Below are 18,359 nucleotides of genomic sequence, written 5' to 3' on the forward strand. Positions count from 1 at the left end.
CTGCAGGTAGCTCACATCAGGAGCCGCGGCTTCCGATAAGTTCCGAGCCTGAGCCTTTATTTCCTTGACACCGGACTCCAAGATAAAAGCTCTCAAGAACTTTTTAAGATAAGGGTAGGGAATAAGGTTAGGATAAGGTTGTGGCCATGTAACATCAACTGACCTCGTTTGTAATTCATCAGGTGTCTCATCTTCACTTCCTGCTCCTCCAGCCCTCCATATAAAAGTGAAATTCCACACATGAAATGTCCAGAGCCTACTCAAAAGGCCCAGAAAGCTCTACAGTTTATCCACTGACTAAATTGCTTTTGGAAGGTCTCGATACAAGCTTTAGCTTCAAATCTTTCTCTTAAAAGAATGAAAGAGAATTTGGAAAAATAGTAACAGCTGCTCCTATACTGACTGACTCCATCACTGCCCAAGGCCTGCACCACACCACAATGAAAACTCTGGTCTTCCCAAAACTCCCAGACCGCGGTTCAGCCTTTCCAAACTAAAAAGATCAGGGAAAAGTGTCACCTTCGTGAGCCAAGGCACCCTTCATGTGATGAGGACACCAAGGGGAAATTCATGTGTCAGCGCTTGAGCCCTGTCATTTACCAGCCTCTCCCGCCTCTGTTAAGAGGGATCATACTTTTGATCAAAAATGCCTATACAACAAAATTTTGTTTACGTACAACAACCAACTCATTAGGACGCTCATCCCAACAGCAAAGCTGTGAGCTGCTCACCCTTTTGTGACGAGCCCTTGAATGTAGAAGCAGCAGGAGGATGGCTGTGGTAGCTGTGACCCCAGCAGGACCACTTGGAAGGCAGGCAGGGAACAGGCTCAGCGCTCAGCACCTACTGGTTTTTGACACATCGCACAACTCTTACCAGGAAATTCATTTCCATTTGTGCATCTGTCTTCCTCTCTGGAAATCTGTTCTAGTTTAAAAGGAATTTCACTGGTGCAAATCTGCATTTCATGCTGCATTTTCATCTTCTAAAAGCAGAATCTACAAGACATTCTTCAACTTCAGTGTGCTGATATATTACCCACAACCGCCATGAATTCCATTACACAGCCAGGGGCTCTTAATGATTTATATTTAGTTCTTCTACAGTTCTGAGGAGTCTCAGGCACACATATATATACACGTCCTCTTATGTTTCATCTACATATGCCCAGACAGAAATTTTATAATTTGCTGTGACCACAGCAGGTGATACATTCTAATCATCCCCAGATCCAAGTCCCCCAATTCAGCTACTACACAATCCTGTCTCATTTGATATACAGGCAATTTTCAAACACCCAGAAAGTAATTACTCCAATTTTATAATGTAAGGCCTTGGGAACTTCTTTCACTCTGTGTTTGTAATGCAACACTTTAATTACATCTCTGCAAAAAGCTGTTTCATAAATACCAAATATCTTTCCTGGCAGTCTTTGCATCTTTTTCCCAAATGTGTCCTATTCCCAGATTTCACACACATATAAGTTCCATTTGCCTGGCAATGTAAGCCACATACTCCATTATTCAGAAGAACGTGACTCAAGTGATCCAAGCAATCACTTTTTCCCTGAAAAGCAGAGAATTTGGGCTTGTTTTCTTTCTCAGCACTAGGTGGCAGCCAAATGTTGCAGTGGCTCCACTGAGCTGGGCTATGGGAGAAAGCTCCCAAGATGGGTTTGAATGGAGAGCTGAATCACCCCTAACAAGAAGTAAATGGGTCTGACACCCTGGATCAATCCCAAACACTCTGTGCACTTTGCACAAAAGCCTTTTCCCCCTTTTCTCTGTGGAAATAGGAGCTTTCTCTTTGGAAACAGGAGCTACACACAAGCTTTTCTGTCTTCCCTCAGTTTAACACTGGAGATACATCAGGGTATTTTACTCAGTACACCTCAGTCCTTGAAACTCACATAAAGACAGTGTCCCGGGCTGTTTCTCTTGCTGAAGGAAATCACATTTTCTTGGTTTGCAGAAGGCATCTGAAGGGTGATTTTGGCAGCTCCATTACTCCGGTGGGGGAGAATTCACCAGAAAGAGCAAAGGATAGAGGAGGACCAGGCCAATTCTCGCATGAGAGAGACGAGCGGCCTAAATCAGATAGTTGAGAGCAATGCCAACAATAGAATAGAGGCAACATAAGCACTTCGAGGGGGCAGGTTTGTGTGAAGACTCCAGCCTTGTGTATTGATTGACATGCAGAAATTTGTGGAAGGAAGTTAAACCAGGCTGTGTTATTTTCTACATCCTTCCCTCAATGCTCGGAGCATTTTACCTCTTTGCAGGACCCTCAGATAGTGCTGAAAGCAATACCAGACAGGGTGTATTTGCTCAGGCTAAGGCTGCAAGAAAACCCATCCAAGCATCGCTGCTATAATTACTCAGCCTTTAACAGGAACGTGACACGGTTAACTGTTATCTGTCACTTCTCCTCCTTTCAGCCCACTCTTCCTAGCCTTTCTTTTGGAACATGCTGGTGAAATAGAGCAGCAGTCTCGAAGACTTCAACTCCAGGTCTCCATGGAAGCAAAGTACCAGCTTTAACTTGCACCTCCAAAGCCAAGCAGCCCTTCCTTTTATGTACCATAGAACGTACCCTAATGGAATTAGAAGAGAGATTCTTCGCCTAAGGCTCAGACTGCTTCCTCCAGAAGATTCAAAGCAGAGGTCAGGCTGAGCTTGAGCTGCTTCCATCTAAGCTGTTGTTTTCCTCACATTTAACACAGGACAAGAGAGAGAGAGAAAAAAAAAACAAGCATATCATCCTCCACTTTAACTCCTGCAGAAATGGACATGGCCTGATATTTGTACTGGAAATTACCAGATAAATGCAAGACTATATATCACCTAAGAGTGCACCCTACAGATTTTTAACACCCAGGTACTTGTATAGTAATAGGGAGACTGTGCAGTTGCCTTAGAAGCTATCTCCACTGTTTCCTAAAGCATTAGGTACATAATGGCCAGTTTCTTGGCAGTTATAAATCAGCATACTGCCACTTTACTGCTGCCTGGGCAGGCCAGGATTGCTTATATCTCTGCAAGATACTCTGCATGCTTTGGGAATTGCTGCAAATACTGGATAAAGCTTACTTTAACTTGCAGTTGCACACAAAGGCTTGTTGGAGTCAAATGAATATCGAGTCTATTGACATGGAATTTTTCCCATTGCTACCAGTAAGAAAATTCTATACTCATGATAGAGTGAAAAAAAAATCAACAAAACTACCAGTTATCAGTTCTTTGGAAGACGTTCTGCTTAATGTCACACACACAAAAAGGGAACACTCTTTTCTTTTCCAGACACCAAGCTGTGTCCAATTAAAACTTAATCCACTGAAAATAAACGGGAAGCTACGAGATATTGTTTCCCACATCCCATCTATAATGCATGGAGAGCAAAACACTGATAAAAATAATCCTTTAGAGAGTTACAGAATTTCCTCCAGCAGGATTTATGTTCTTGTTCTACATCTTTTGCTCTTGCTTGTCTATCCTCTGCCCAGCACGCAGTTGCAAGGCAATCCACAGAGGCAGATGCATCAAGATGTGAGATGACTACAAATAACTTCTGTAGTAGATACAAAAGGTGCTGTTTTAGCAGACAACCATATCCTATCACTAAGTGCAGAGGTGTCTTATTGAAAATAGTCACATACAAATCCATGAATTAAATTTGATGTGGTGCTCAGTTCCCTGACATCAGCATTACCGCAATGAACAGTGCTGGCTGCACAAGAAATGAAGTAGCTTGAATTGGCAAAGAAAGAGGGATTTGGGAACTAAGGCAAAGCTCATTCAGAGGTCAAACAGGGATTGTGTATACTCAAAACCAGACACCTGGCTACCATAATTAATGGGCTTGGCTCAGTGAGTTTTCATACATGGCTTTGAACAGGAGGCTGAACTTGGTGGCCTCCAAAGGTCCCTTCCAACCTAATTATCCCGTGATCCTAAACCTCCAGTAAAGAAAAAATCAAGTATTCAGAGAATACCTATTTTCATATTCCCGATAATGTTATTGTAATTTTACAGTAGGCAATGCAGTATCATTATGACCATATTTGTTCACTTTGTGAGTCAAACAAATCTTGAACCATTCAATATTTGTGATTTTCTTCATTTCTTTTCATTATTTTCTTAATTTATTAAGGTCAATGCCGAAGTGGTACAAGACTCATCAGTTACACATTTAATTTTCACATCTGGCAGTTCACGACAAATGAGGAACAAAACAGTAACACTGGTTGACAGAGGCTGACAGAGATATACAAAATCAGTGGCATTCCAGCAGTCCTGTACAGAACTGGCTACAGGAAAGACTGACTTGAAACCTTTGAAAGACCTTTGGTCCAAATTCACTTGGTGTTTAAATTCACTGAACTAAACCACTAGATACAATAAAAAGTGATTGCCTTTTCTTTGAGCAGCCGATCTCCTTAGGGATAAAAAAATATGACATTGTCCTTCAGTGACAATGAATGACACTGTCCTTCCATTACTGCAATTCTAGATATTGTCAGGCTGCTTATATCAAGCACACAGGCAAATAAATAAAAAGAGAACGCTGTTAAATTTAGAGTCAGCTGCATGTGAGAAAGCAAACAAAGCGAGAATAACAAACAGGTATTTCTGCCTGGTGAAACAGAGTCCTTCAGCTCCTTAACCGCCTATTGAAGTTATTGAAGGGATTATGATTAGTACAAATACTGCATTTTTTTTAAGGATTGCATATACTTTCTGTATTTACCCTCTAATAGCAAGTTTATACTTCACAAACTATTCCACAAAAGAAAAGCACATGGGTTATTCACCAGTGATAAACATTTACACAGATCACATAGGAAACTGAAGTATTTTAATAGCAATACCCCGTTACAGAAGAGCCCTTCCCCTACTTTTGCTTTAGGTACGTTTAAGTGATACAAAGTCATTGTCTGTTACAGCAGTCACCTATATACAAACAGCACTAAATAAAAACTAAACACAATAGCTCTCAGATGGTAACTGACTCTAGTTTATGTATATATTGAAGTTCAAGTACTGACCAGCCTAAGTTTGTTTTCAAAAACAAAAGAACACACCAGTTTCAGAGACAAAACCACGAGGGGAGATACAGTTGTCTATGAAGACTACAAGAACAGATATACCAATAGAAATGGGACAAACTCTCAACACTAAGGCACAAGAGAATTAATACTCGAATATGGCTAAAACCTTGTTGACTACAGCATTGAGTGAGCAGTTAACGATGAGTGTTCCTATGCTCAAAACACTCGGCTACAACATTAGTGGGTTTTGTGTTCCAGATGATTTTACCTCAGTGCAGCTGCACGTGGCACTCCTAAAAAAAAAGAAGGGGGGATGCATTTAAGAGGGCAGTGATGGGTGTTCGCTTACATTGCACTTATTTCATACCTAAGCATCAGTTCATACGTCCGCAATGAAATTGAGCTCCATCCTCTACTAATTTCATCTATTTTTGTGGGGACCACCACCTTGGTCGCTCAAAGGGCTCCCACCCCATCACGCAACCCCACCGGCCCCAAGCACCTGGGAGCAGCATAAGGCACGATACAAAGCCCACGTAAATCGGGGGGATTTAGGTGGGCTTTGGATCAAACACACGGCTAGCTGTGGGCTGTGGGGTTGCACGGGGCTTGTTCTCTCGTGGATTTAAATGACGCTCCCCCTCGGGAAAATAAATAAATAAATAAAAAGTGCATGTCTGGAGCAAGGAGATTTAAGCGCAGGTTTAAAACGAGCGTGTTCTTGAGAGTCTTCTCGGACGGGCCCTCTGTGGGATCTGTCACTTGCTTCTAGCAGCAGAACTTTTTCTGGCACTTGTGGATGTTTGCCACCATTCGCTTTTAATCCACTGCGATCCTACAAGTTCAGACCTTGAGCATGGCTCGGGCTGCAAACCCCCCTTTACACAAATGAGGATCTCCAAAACACACAAGAAAACCCCAAATCCCGTGAGCCTGGAAAAGCCAAACCCAAGCCGACCAAAGCTTCAAGCGACGCCGTGGGCAGAACCGGTAGGAACAGAGCTCAGAGACCCCATCTCTCTCCCTGTCGGAGAAGAAAAACCAAGAACAGCCCAGCAGCAGCCCGGGGCCACGGCGGGGTCGTGGGGACCGTCGCCATGCTTCACGCCCGACGCGAGGCGGCGGAGGCGCCGCCGCCGCCGGCCGGGCTCATGAGGTTCTCGGTGATGTAGGCCACCAGCAGGCAGATGAAGACGAGCATGACGCAGATGGAGCCGCCGACAGCCGTCATGGCGACGACGATGTCCCTCATGGCGGCGGGCTCCACGCGGAACTCCACGCACTGCGCGGGCGGCGCGGGCCTCGGCGGGGCGTAGCGGGGCTGCAGGCACAGGCGATAGCGGACCCCGCCGTGCGCCTCGGGCAGCAGGTAGTCGCGACAGGAGGCCCCCAGCTCCACGCTATCGCAGGGGAAGCGCGTGTAGGTGCCGTCCCACGAGCAGTTGAGGGCGAAGCCGCGGAGGCCGGCGGCGGGCCGCGGCGGGGCCCACTGCAGCAGGACGCTGCCGTTGCGCAGCGCGTTGGCCACCAGGGCTCCGCCGGGGGAGCGGTGAGCCAGGCAGGCCCGGGCCGAGCACTGGAAGCCGCGGGCCGGGGGTCGGAAGCACAGCCGCCCGGCCGCCGCCGCCCCCTCGGCCCGCACCTTGTAGGGGCACCACGGCTGCTGCTGCTGCTGCTGCTGCTGCTGCTGCTGCTCGTCCGGGGGGGCGGCGGCGGGGGGCGGCCCGCAGAGGCAGAGCAGGGCGAGCAGGGCCGGCAGCGGGCTGGGCATGCCGGCCGCCGCGGCATGGAGCCGGGGCTCGGCAGCGCTCCGCCGGCGCCGGGGCCCCTTTTATAAGCCCCCGGGCTCCGCAGCCGCCGCGCCGGCCGCCAATGGAGAGGCGGCTCCGCCGTTAACTCTCGCCGGGCTGCGGGGCTCCAGCCGCCGGCCTGCGGCTGGCTCCGGCCGCCCGGCTCCGCGGGGGGAACGTGAGGGGCGCCGGGGCTGGCAGGGAAACGGGGGCTGTGGGGATTCTGCCTTCTGTTTTTGTTGGTTCCTGGCCGCTTTAGGGCGGGGGGGGTTCAGGTTCTGAGAGAAACTCGGTGAGAAGGACCCCCCAGCACCACCGCAGCGCCACCACCACCAGCATCCCCCGCAGCCCAGCTGCTGGCAGGGGTAAAACTGGGGGTCTTGGCCACCCCCGGACAAGGGGAAGAGGTTCTGTGTAAGGGGCGGCCAAAAGGCAGCTCCTGGCCGCAGCCAGACCACCCCACGCAGCCCCTTAGGGAAGATCTCCACGCGTGGAAGCGGCAGAGCCCCAGCTAATAAAAGAAGCAGAAGTAGGGACTTCACCCAAGCAGCCCCTAACAATTCTCCAAACAGTTAAATTGGTAAAAGTTGCACCGAGTCCTGTCTTTTCCAGTTTGAAGATTTCATTCCGCACCCATAACGGTGGGGATGAGCATTCATGTTTTGATGAGGTTTCACATAGTGTCCTGAGAGCTTTTAATTCCTGGCTTCTGAGCTGCTTACTTTCCATCCACACAAAAGGGCTGTGGACAACCATAAATCCTGCTGGAAGCTGGGATGCTTCTCTCCCTTCGCTCTAAATACAGAATGTCGTTTAAAACTAAGCTTTAGTGCTCACAAAATGACCGACTTAAAGGATCTAAAAGTCTCTACAATTAACAGCATCGACAACATTCTCTAATAAAAATTGCTTTAATTAAAAAAGGAAACAGGTGACAGCTAATTTAGCCCCCCCTTTTTTCTCCCAAAGTTGCCAGCTTTTTGGAACAGGTAGTCACACAGGCAGCCACCTTTCAACATTCTTGCAGAACCCTTTGGAAAGGAAAGGACCACGCCGTGCCATCCCAACACAACCTATCTGCAAATCACCTGTGAAGGTCTCCCCGGACCGCAGCTGAGAACCACTCTTCTGAAGACTGGAAGCATCCCTCGGGTTTTAGTGTACAAGACACGCAGTGCGAGTAGAGAGCACAGGATCTCCACCACCATCTCCTGAGCCTCTCTCAGCCATCCTCCTTCCCCACAGTTTTAGTGAGGTGGACACACGGGTACATAACACAGTTTTAACTGCTGCTTGCGGAACAAAGACCAAGTTCAACAGCATGGTTTCAGTATCATGGCTAAATGAAAGCAATGTAACTGCAGCCCCGGCCCAGATCTTTAAGGTGCTGATTTCTGACCAGCTAAGGAGACTAGGAGAGAAACTGGTGTTTGTTAAATGCAGGGCAGGAACGTTCACAGATTAATAAAACCAAAATGCAAGCAAGAAACCAATAAGAAGAAGGGTCAAAGGTAAATATAAACGGGCGTCTACACACAAAGGAGAAGAAAGGCCAGGTATTTCATTAGGGCAGTAAAACCAGATGGAACATTCCTCCTTATAGCAGAACATACACATTTGTCCACATTTAACCTTGTGAAGTAGAAACATTATCACATTATATTGTTAAAAACCCCAGCAATGTACCTAAATGCATTGGTGTAGTTTTTCTCTACAGTGTTACCTACTTGGAGATTTACCTACTTGGAGATGCACAGCAATCCGTAAACCGTGGAAGTTTTCATTAAAAGTGTTTATTGTTTTATATGAACTTAAAATAAAAAAGTAAGGTTCTGAAGCCTATTTCTATTTCACAGCCACGTCCCCCCAGAAAAACCAAACCACAAAATATACACTTTGGACTTCAATGAAGCTGTTATTTAGAACATTCAGTGTAATTTGCAGCAATGTGAAACTTTTTAAAATAGTTTTGCTTTTAGATGCACAGAGCACTGACATGACCAAATGGCCTCATACTGAGCCACCTTTTCCTGTCCGAAAGACTTGCCTTTTCAAAGTATCGAGTTTCTTAAAAATCTTTACTTATAAAATATTTAGTAGTGTGCAATTGTTTAAATTTGGTTTAAAAGACACATGCAGAGATTTTTTTTTATTATTATTTCTGGCACCCTACCGAAAGTTGTTAGAAATCTCATGCTACTGAGCAGTACCTACTGATGTTACTGAAAATGAGATCAGCATAGAAAAGGATGCTAACGTCGTAGTACCAGCTGCTCTTCTCAGAACACGGTGATTGCAGAGCACGAGGAGGTGCTGTGCTGCTAAAGGCACTTCTTGGTGGCTGAGGCAAACTTACCTGGGGGAGTTCCAGCGAGGATGCAGGAATGGCGATCTGACGGCCCTTTCTGAGAAGCGCGGGGTGTTCAGGAGAGGTGTGGAGCCAAACCAAGCCAGTTTTGCCTCCTTAAGACCTGTGCAGCTCTCCCAGCTACTGTTAACTAGCAGATGGCACTCCAAAGCTACCCTTGTTTCAGTGGTCAAGGAGATCTGGCACCAGGCTCTGATCAGATTAACTGGTCCTGTGAGCGTGGGTTGGAACAGGTTTGTTGTGAGTGAAATAACCACAAATGAGCAGAACAGTGAAGGGACTGAAGTGTTCGTGAAAGGTGTTAAAACCATCCTTGGGCCACCACAGTCATCCTAGGACCTTTTGGCTCGAGGGGCCTGCAGTGGGAGACCTGTGTTCTCCTTCTTTATTAACAAGACAGCTGTGTTGAATAAAAAGGGACCTAGACACACATTCCTTCGATCTCCACATTTTCTTCGTGCACATGAACTCCAGGTTACAGAACAGCCCAGTCACTGCCAGGGATCTAACACCTGCCTCACCCTTTTCATGTCTATCGACTTTCACTACCACTAAAGTGGCACCAAGTTCAGCAAAAGCGGCAGGCCTCGCTCCAGAGCCAGTCAAATACAAAACAGCACGAAGATGGTGGTTGAGCTGAGTTGTGTGCTGCTGCAGGGTGCAAAGAAGGAACGAGAGCTGAAGGATGTGCATCCCCAGCAGGCCTAAGCTCCCTCAGCCCATGTTAGACTTGTATTTAATCCCGAAATTTTCCAACAGCCGCACTCAAACTACATAGGATATGATCACCAGTCATTGGGAGAAACAAGTGGTAATCTCTTAAGTCACTTTATATATATATATATATATATACACACACACACACATATATATAAATGAGCGGACATTCTTGGTTTGTGGAGGTGCAGACGGTTCCTCCTACAATATGCAACCATTTCGGGCATTTTCTCCTCCAACTGTTTCAGATGTCTCCAAGAAAACATCTCATTCCCGTCACATTTTAAGCCCTATAAAATGCCATGTAAATGAGTAACGAGCCTAACAATTTAACTAATTGATAGGCATATTTTCCTAATCTCTGCCTTCATTTGTAAAGGCACAGAATGTACTATTAATTCCCATCATCTGACTAAAGATGTGGCCAAACCGCTGTCACCGCGTGAACCCTGGAAATGCATTTGTTTACAGAAATCTCCTTTACATCAAGCTGTGGGAGTCCAAAGGAAAGGAAAGAGCAACCCATCAGGAAGTTGTAGCAGCCGTCCAGGTTAGCCGCACCTTACCCTGCACTGCATCCTTTGGCTTTGCACTGTGTCTCTAGGCAAAAGATAATTATTTATGTAAGAAAGGCAAAAAACCATACATGTTTTGGCTCGGTCGGTCTGCCAGCACTGGCTCCATGTGAACACTGCCTCTCTGTTTGCTCTCTCAGCAACCCGGCTGTTCCTCATACCTTCATCTGTGCCCCGGTCTGCAGTGCCACTCAGCCGGGACATCTCAGACGTGCCGCCCCAACCTTTTGCCACTTGGGCAAGCACTGCCATTTGCTTTAAGCAGCGAGCCCCAGGCGGCATATTGAAAGCAGTACCAGCACGTATTGCTTTACCGGCCTTCAGACAGACCCAACACCACACGTTTTCTGCTTTCCTGCTTCCCCCCCCACAGGGTTTATTGTCTCCCGTTAGAAGAAGCACTGAACTTGTACCAAAATGGGGGCAACTTGCTGGAGGCCAGGCAAGGAAGCACTCACCACCCACAGCTAACCGTTTATGCAGCACTGCGCCAGTTTTAGTCTTGCACACAGCCATAGCAGACAAGCCCCAGAGCCGGGATGCTCAGCGCTCTGCTAAGGGCAGCACGCAACATATGGCTGCTAAAGCATTCCCCCAGCAGGGAGCTTTACATTTAGGGCTGAGTTGCTACAGTCCCCTCCGAGTCAGCTCCGAGGATTACTCATCCCAGACACGCAAAAGCAACGAATTTGCCTCCTTATGTAGCTAGCTCCTGCAGTCTGACTCAGCACGTGGTCTCACCCTCCTGGGGTTCTATTTCCAGCTCTTGATTCACTCGCCGTCCAAAACTCTGCACTCTGACAGCCACAGGCTAGGAGCATGGCAGAGCAGGAGTGAATGAAGCTCAGCAGACAGCAGCACTACATTTCTCACTGGGGCAGCTTGGGCAAACAGACTTGAAATTCGTGCCACAGACAGTGTTGGTCATTGATCCTCCGCTGGCCTGTGAAACAACACCACCGTAGCTACCTACCTGAGCACTGGGGGCATTTTTGATGCGGATGCGTCCGAACAGATAGCGGCAGCTCCAGCTAATGCATCCTGAACGTGCTATTTATAGCCGACAGTGGTGGCTGAGCAGTACTGCATCATGCAGCAAGGCTGGCAATATAAAGCGCTAACGCGGCGTTAATCATTTCAAGTCACTTCGGCAGTCTCATGCCACGTTTCAGCTTTGCAGTGAGCTCAGTGGGTTGTGAGTGCTCCCAAAAGCCAGAACAAATGTCCTCCCGGGAGCAGGTCAGTGCTCTCAGGGGTTTTGGAACATTGCTCCAAGCTGTCACAGCGAGGTTCTCCTGGTCTCAGTGCACGTCCGTATTCTCCAAGTTCCAGCAAGCAGCAGATCAGGTCTGTGAGGTCCTAATGAGATGATTCCCCGGCCTCCATAACAGCCAGCAGCACCACCCAGCTGCCCTGACGATGCAGCTCTAGAAAGGGAAGCAGCTGGAAAAACAGTTCTTGTTGCTTCCACACGTTGCAAGCAGAGCCAACATTAACTACTCCAGGCAACCCCGGAGTTTGACTTAGACTGATGATTGTCCTGGTAAGAAACACAAGCAGAATAAAAACAGAACAACCAGAAAACCCTGACATGTTAATTTCAAGCTCCATTAGAAGCACTGGTAGAAAAATCAATATTGCCTGAAATGAAAAAGGCCAAACTTATTGGGAGATAAATGTTGTTTTTCCAAGTGTCTAGAAGTGCCACAGAACACTCCCCAAAACAAGGCATTAAAAAGTCTAACGCAAACAGGGAGCAAAGATCCCTCCTGCAATCTTTATCAGGACCTTCACCAACAAGCTGTTGGATGAGTGAGCCCCCACAGCACGTGGTGGTGAGGGACTAGGAGACGGCTCAGGTGCATGGCGCTTACACGATGTGGGGATGTGACAGCTCTGCCCTGCTCACATGAAGCCACGTCCCAGGCCTGGAGATGGCATGCTGAAGCCCAGTCTTTCAGCTGCCACCATTTTAAGTTCCAGGGACTCCAGCTGACTCATCCCTTCTGTCTGGCTGAGGCAGCCAGACATGTTTTGGAGGCTGAGTAAAGCAGAGCACCACAGACTTTATCTACTGAATCACCAAAGCACTAGGAATACCCAACCTGATTAAAAACCAGACCTGTCCAGAAGCAGCGTAATTTATCCCAGTTCTGTGAAATCCACGCGGATATTGGGGGAATCAAAAGAAGATGGACAGGACGGGAGGGAGATGGGATGCTGGGATCCGAGAGGCAGATGCAGGCTGGGACATGGCCTGATACCTTCTGCTGAGGGCCTGAGGATGGGCAGTGCTGCTGGGGTGCTGCAGCTGCGTTCTAACAGCGAGGTTTGACCGACCACCCCTTGGCAAGGAGAAAGAACTCTGCAGAGCTGGGTCACAGGGAAGGGGCTCTGCACCGGGAAGAGGATCTGGTCATTTGCATACACACACACGTGCTGGCATGTGGTCATTTCTGCTGGTACTCACTGGTAGCCATCACCCCTGCATTGCTCCAAACAACAAGCAGGCTGCCTCCCTCTCCACCCTGCTCTGACGGGAGCAAAGGATGTTTTAAAGAAACACTACTGAGCAAAATATTTTATGAAGACAGATTCCTTTGTATTAGCAACCAGTCAAGTAAGTCCAGGGACCAGCTCAGGCACCCTTTTGTAGTCCTGCATCCCTCCCCCTGCCCAGACAGTAAAAAAACATAACAAAACAAAAAAAAACATTCTCCAGCTAGAGAGGGGATGGGGAAGACAAGAGGGTGAAGAACTTGATAAACCAACACATGCTTCTAAAAGAAGCAGCAGGATAAAATCATTCCTACAGTCTGAGAGCACTTCCATGCTATCAACCAGAGAAGCAGGAGTGGCCCCACGCACGTAGATGCACCGCACACCTGCAGGCACCTTGCTCGGTGCCTGCCAAGGCAGCCGTCTCCTCCTGCCTTTGTTCTGGGCTCTGCGTAGTACAGGAGCCAGTTCCTGGGAGGAGTTCTTGTCCCCTCACTCCTAGCGCATCCATCTTCCTTCGGCATCTCTCAGTAGTAGTCATCCTTCTTGCCGTCAGCTCCCCGGATGCCCGCGTGCTCCTTCCGCTCTTGGACGAGTTCCAGGTCATCGTTGTCATCCACCTCACCGCCATGATCCTCCTGGGTGCAGAGGGAACAGCCAGGAAGGAAAAATCAGCAGGGCCCAGCTGGAAAAGGAGACCCTAACGCTCAGCGCCACGCTGCTTCTGCACAGAGCAGTCCTACCAAACCAGCCCAGCTTGGGAAACCCAGGAGCAGGGAGGAATGCAGCTCTGCCAGGGACCTTTCGCTGACATCGGCAGTTCGCTTTGCCAAGAAGCAGAGTTGAGAAGCCCATGTTGCCATGACCAGCTGTTCATTTAAGGAACATTGAATAGCCTGGCATTGCAGCGCGGTTTTCACATCTCAGCCCGTTGCCACTGTTCCATGAGAGGATACCCGACCTCCACCACATTTAGAACTGCTGTAACAGTCCCAGCCCTGACGTGCAGCAGCCAGCACAGCATCTGCCGGCACCTTGGTGTCCAACTAGAGACTGCACAAGCCAGGTTCTTACACAGGGCAAGGAGAGCTCCTGACATCAGCTTTGCTCTTCTCCTCCCCACCCACTACCTTTTTTCTTTATCCTCATTTCCAGCAGGCAGCCCAAACCCTTAATTCATCAGCAAGCATGCTGAAACTGCAGGAAACGCCAGCAGCAGCCACTCACAAAGGGCAAGGAGAGGATGAACACGACTCGGTGTTCTTAACAAGACTGCAGAGAATCCTTTATTTCCATCCAGGTGAGCCAGGAGGCAGCAGTGTCCCCTCCTGGGGCACATGCGATGCCCCTTTCACAGATGCCAGGCTCTCAAATAAAGCATGGAACAAATGCATCCCCTTTCTCCCTGGGCATCTCATCTAGAAATGGTGCTGCTCACCAGCACCAGTAGATGAGTACTTTTTCCCCCGTCTCCTTTGCATGCTAATCACAAAAAATCGTGTACTTTCAAGGCTCGTGAACCAAACGTCCCACTTAAATGTTACCGTAAGGTAGCTGGCAACATTCAGCTGGCTCTGGGGGCTGCCAGGAAGGCTGTCGTGTCTCCATTCACTCAGCTCCCTGTCACGGAGACCGCCTCCAATGGAGAACACATCCCTGAGCAGCTGCCACGAAACTCTGAGTTCATCTCAGCTACAGATTTACACATGAGGAAAGAAAAAAACACTCTCTCCTGCTTCCACCCTTCCAAAAAAAAGTTCAGTTCTTTACGTACCTATCTCCCAATTCAGATTTTAAAAGCTTTCTCCATCTTTTAGCCAGGACCAAACCTCTCCACTGGAAGCATCTCCCATCCTACCCAAACAGCAGTTCCCCAGGAGTCCCCTCTCATCCTTCTGCCACCCAAGCTCTCGTTCAGCCTGCTGGCTGTAACCCCGTGACCCTTCTGGGAGCACAGGGCAGTTCTCCCCAGCTCTTCCCCACAGAGAAAGGTTGGGGACCCACGCAGCAGCAGACTACAGGGCTCCTGGTGAACTTCTTACCACAGGAAAAATCCCTCACTGAGCAGAAACAAAACCGAAGGCAGTGCTCGCATCTGGTTTCCTAAAAGCCGAGCCGTGCTCAGCTCCTGAATCCCAACAGACCCAGGTAACGATTGCACCAAAGAGGGAAAGAAGAGGAACCTTGGTGTCGTACAATTTCTTGCTCCTGATCTTCTTGATAGTCATCCATTGGGTCCTCCCTGGGCTTGGCAGGTCTGCCAGCATCCTGAAAGATACAGAACATGGGACACTGAGCGCTGCCCCAACCCATGTCCAGCCCCTGCGGGGAGACAGCCCTCTGGCATGGCAGCCCCGGGTCTGGAAGACGTTGGGCTACAGCTCAGGAATCAGGGCAGCAGAGAGGCAGCGAAACAACCCCAGCTCCATTTGTACCTTCCCCACCCTCACACGTGCAGCAGGCGCATCAGGTCCCAGGCTGCAGGGAACCACGCACGTCCTGCACTGCTTCTGCATCAGCCCAGCTCCGGAGGTCTTTGTGCTCCCCTTGCTACATCCCGCCACCAGATTTGAAGACAAAACAACAAACTAGCAGGGATATTTTTAGAGCCACTCTCACTGGTGAGGATTGAAATATTAACGCTTTAAATAATTTACAGCTCACAGGAGGATCTGGGTACTCAGACAAGGCTGATTTACAGACACTCCAACAGTGCTGCTGGGCTTTCATCTTCCAGCAAATACAGTTAAGCCAGACATCTGCTTTCTTAGACAACTCCTTCCCAAGAAGCCAGCTGTTCTATCCTGACCCGTTCTGCTCTTAGAACCACAACCACGAGCCTTGGAGAGGAATAAGATGAACTGGCAGTGTCTTTGCATCTGGGAGAAGCTCAACCTGAGTCAGCACTGCTGATACAAACGTGGTCTGTGCCCAGCCACCACGGGACAAGCAGACTTGCGCTGCACTGAATCCGAACACGTTAAAAAGTGAGGAGGAGCTTGGTGTAAACCAGATCCAGAGAAAAGGGAAGTGAGGAAAAGGGAAGGACAGGAATGTTTGTTCCACCTCTTCCCGAAGTAGGCTTCAGACGTTACTGTAAGGCATACTACAACTGGGGAAGACTGGTCAGGTCTCTGCATCCAGCTGACACCTTTCTCCAAAGCCAGACTTAGATTTCTACCCCTCATAACCATTACAGGACTCGCAATACGCAGACGAACAGTTCCAGTGCCTAGAAGGCAGCATGCCCCCTGCATGGTCTAACCCAGATAGCGGAGGAAAATTGCCTGACCTGGTAAAACAAACGTTTTCAGGGAAGTGGTACTTGTTAACACAGGTTCTCACCAACGCTTCTCCTTATACAACGCATCAAGTGTCTACAAATTATTTAAGGTTGAGCTTTAGGGAATGCAGCATGGCCCCATCTGAAAGATATCCTCCTTGCTTGATTAAATTGGCCTGGATTTATTTTTTTTAACCTCACCATTGATCATGACTTTAGAACCTGACAGATAAAACACTCCTTTTAAAAACAAGCAACGCTCGGGTGCATGTCAAAACAAACTGATATTTCCCTGATGCAGAGCCTGGCTTCAGACAGCAAGCAACACTTTGCGAAATAAATGGCTGTCACCTGCGAGCAGGCAAACAAGAAAGAGCTTCTGCACCTTGTCACTGCTGTCAGGAGTCTGCTGCATGCCCCTAAACAGCAAGGGCTGCTCTGACCAGACCCCAAGCATCGGCCCCTGCTGTTGTCTCTAGTTTTAATACCTGAGGTGCTAGACAAGAGCATACAGCTACAGTAATAGCCATGGAGTGAGCCATCTCCTGTTCCGTGTCTCTCCAGCCATGCAGGTGCTGCAAATACTCGTGCTAACTTCAACAAGCCGAGGGGACAGAGCCAGAATGAGTTCTGGTACTCACCCACTGCTTCTCAGAAAGGTTTCTCCTGCCTGCCACATCCTTGCAGCAGCATTATGGATCTGTGCAGGAACGTGCTGTTTTCCTTTGAGCCCTTAGGCTCTCTGACTCCCCCCACTCACCCCACTCACAGCCAGGAACCTCTCCCTGCGCCCCTACTGCCTGCCCTCGTGTCAGTCACCTTCAGTGGCTTCTCCTTAGACTCTTCTTTCACGCTGGGTTCCTTGAACTTCTCCAAACCTCCCACCTTCTCTTCAAAGTCAGGTCTCTCCAGTTCAGCCTCCTCAAACTCATCCTCACCTTGGTTATTGGGATCCTGGGCAGGATCTGCAGCATCATCCGGCATCTGGACAAGAAAAGCCTCGTGTGAGCACCAGAGAAGATATCCACTCAGGAGGCAGAGGCCAACATGAGCCCACCATCAGCAGCAAGCCAAGAAGCTCAGCAAAACTGTTGCCCTGAAGGGACCCAGATCTCAGGAAGAAGGACTGGCACTACACCATTAAGAGCACAGGCGTATCGTCCCCCCAGAACAGACCACTGATTACTCTTAGCCGCATTCCCCTGCCTTTTCCCAACCTCTAGTTCTATCTTAATCTTTCATCTTTGTTTATTTGTTTTTTTAAAACGGGAAAACTGAGATGAAGGATTGTCTTGACAGGCAGCACTGGCTTCATAGCACCCCACCAGTCGTACATCTCACCGAGCACACTGATGGTTCTAAAACCAAAAAACCTCAATTTTCACTGTCCATCTGAATCCCTCCAGAACCAGAAAGGAAATTGGAGTTATACATTATATAGACTTCTGGGAAAGCATCTACTTAAATGAGGCTACTGGATTCTTATTTAGAGGAAGGGCTGTGTCCTGATGACAGCACGGCCGCATTTCTTACCATGGGCTCCTGGACAACGGTCTCTTTCTGAGAATGCAAGTTCTCCCTCTCAATCATTCCTGCATCTGCAAGGAAGGGAGACAGTTATTAGGGCAGCCTCTGGATTAAAACCAAACAAACCTACTCGCAAAAAGGGAGCTCACAAAACACAAAAGCTCCGATCTGGTCATCTTTATGACGCCTATACGATGCAAGCCAGCATTTTAAAGGGGATCCTTAGAGCAGCCTCAGTTCCCACCTTCCCTGCCCTCCTGCATCAAGGGGGCATCATTCCCTGCTGTCAGTCAGTTGCACGGAAAGCCACCTGATGGTCACTGCCTCAGCCTAGCAACACGCGGGACTGGCATCAGTCACATCTGCACTTCATCAGTGTCTTTTTGACAGAGGCAATTAACTAACTTCCAACTCAAAGGTTATTTCCACACATGCAAGAACTGACAGCAGGGTCTGTGTGGAGGAATGCGATCTGTTCATCAAGCGTTCACCCCGATTCCTCGAGCACAGCAGAGCATCTCCACACAAACGTTCTCAGTCTGGACACCTCTAC

The 18,359-nt window shown here is 48.5% G+C and overlaps 2 protein-coding genes across 5 annotated transcripts in view; both read right to left on the minus strand.

Annotated features, from left to right (window-relative positions):
- Window positions 1-4,104: 4,104 nt before the first annotated feature.
- On the minus strand, window positions 4,105-12,929 carry FNDC10 (fibronectin type III domain containing 10). Its single transcript, XM_080564520.1, has one exon. The coding sequence runs from the start codon at window positions 6,816-6,818 to the stop codon at window positions 6,150-6,152; it is 669 nt and encodes a 222-aa protein (XP_080420646.1). The 5' UTR covers window positions 6,819-12,929; the 3' UTR covers window positions 4,105-6,149.
- Window positions 12,930-13,077: 148 nt separating this feature from the next.
- Window positions 13,078-18,359, minus strand: part of LOC308181324 (uncharacterized protein) — a 30,053-nt gene continuing 24,771 nt past the window's right edge. For 3 of the 4 annotated variants that reach the window (XM_080564453.1, XM_080564452.1, XM_080564455.1), the window contains 4 exons: window positions 17,813-17,877; window positions 17,099-17,263; window positions 15,193-15,264; window positions 13,078-13,634 (listed from right to left, as the gene is read on the minus strand). In XM_080564453.1, coding sequence (XP_080420579.1) covers window positions 13,524-13,634; window positions 15,193-15,264; window positions 17,099-17,263; window positions 17,813-17,877 — 413 coding nt within the window. In that variant the 3' untranslated portion in view covers window positions 13,078-13,523. Of the gene's footprint in view, window positions 13,635-15,179; window positions 15,265-17,098; window positions 17,264-17,812; window positions 17,878-18,359 lie in introns of all 4 variants that reach the window. The other variant, XM_080564454.1, reaches the window with a different exon arrangement.

This window comes from Anser brachyrhynchus, assembly GCF_964034855.1.
Source record: "Anser brachyrhynchus genome assembly, chromosome: 21".
NCBI classification, from domain to species: Eukaryota; Metazoa; Chordata; class Aves; order Anseriformes; family Anatidae; genus Anser; species Anser brachyrhynchus.

Excerpts from the sequence above, each read along its gene's own strand:
- FNDC10 (XM_080564520.1), bottom strand. The coding sequence starts at position 6,818 with ATGCCCAGCCCGCTGCCGGCCCTGCTCGCCCTGCTCTGCCTCTGCGGG.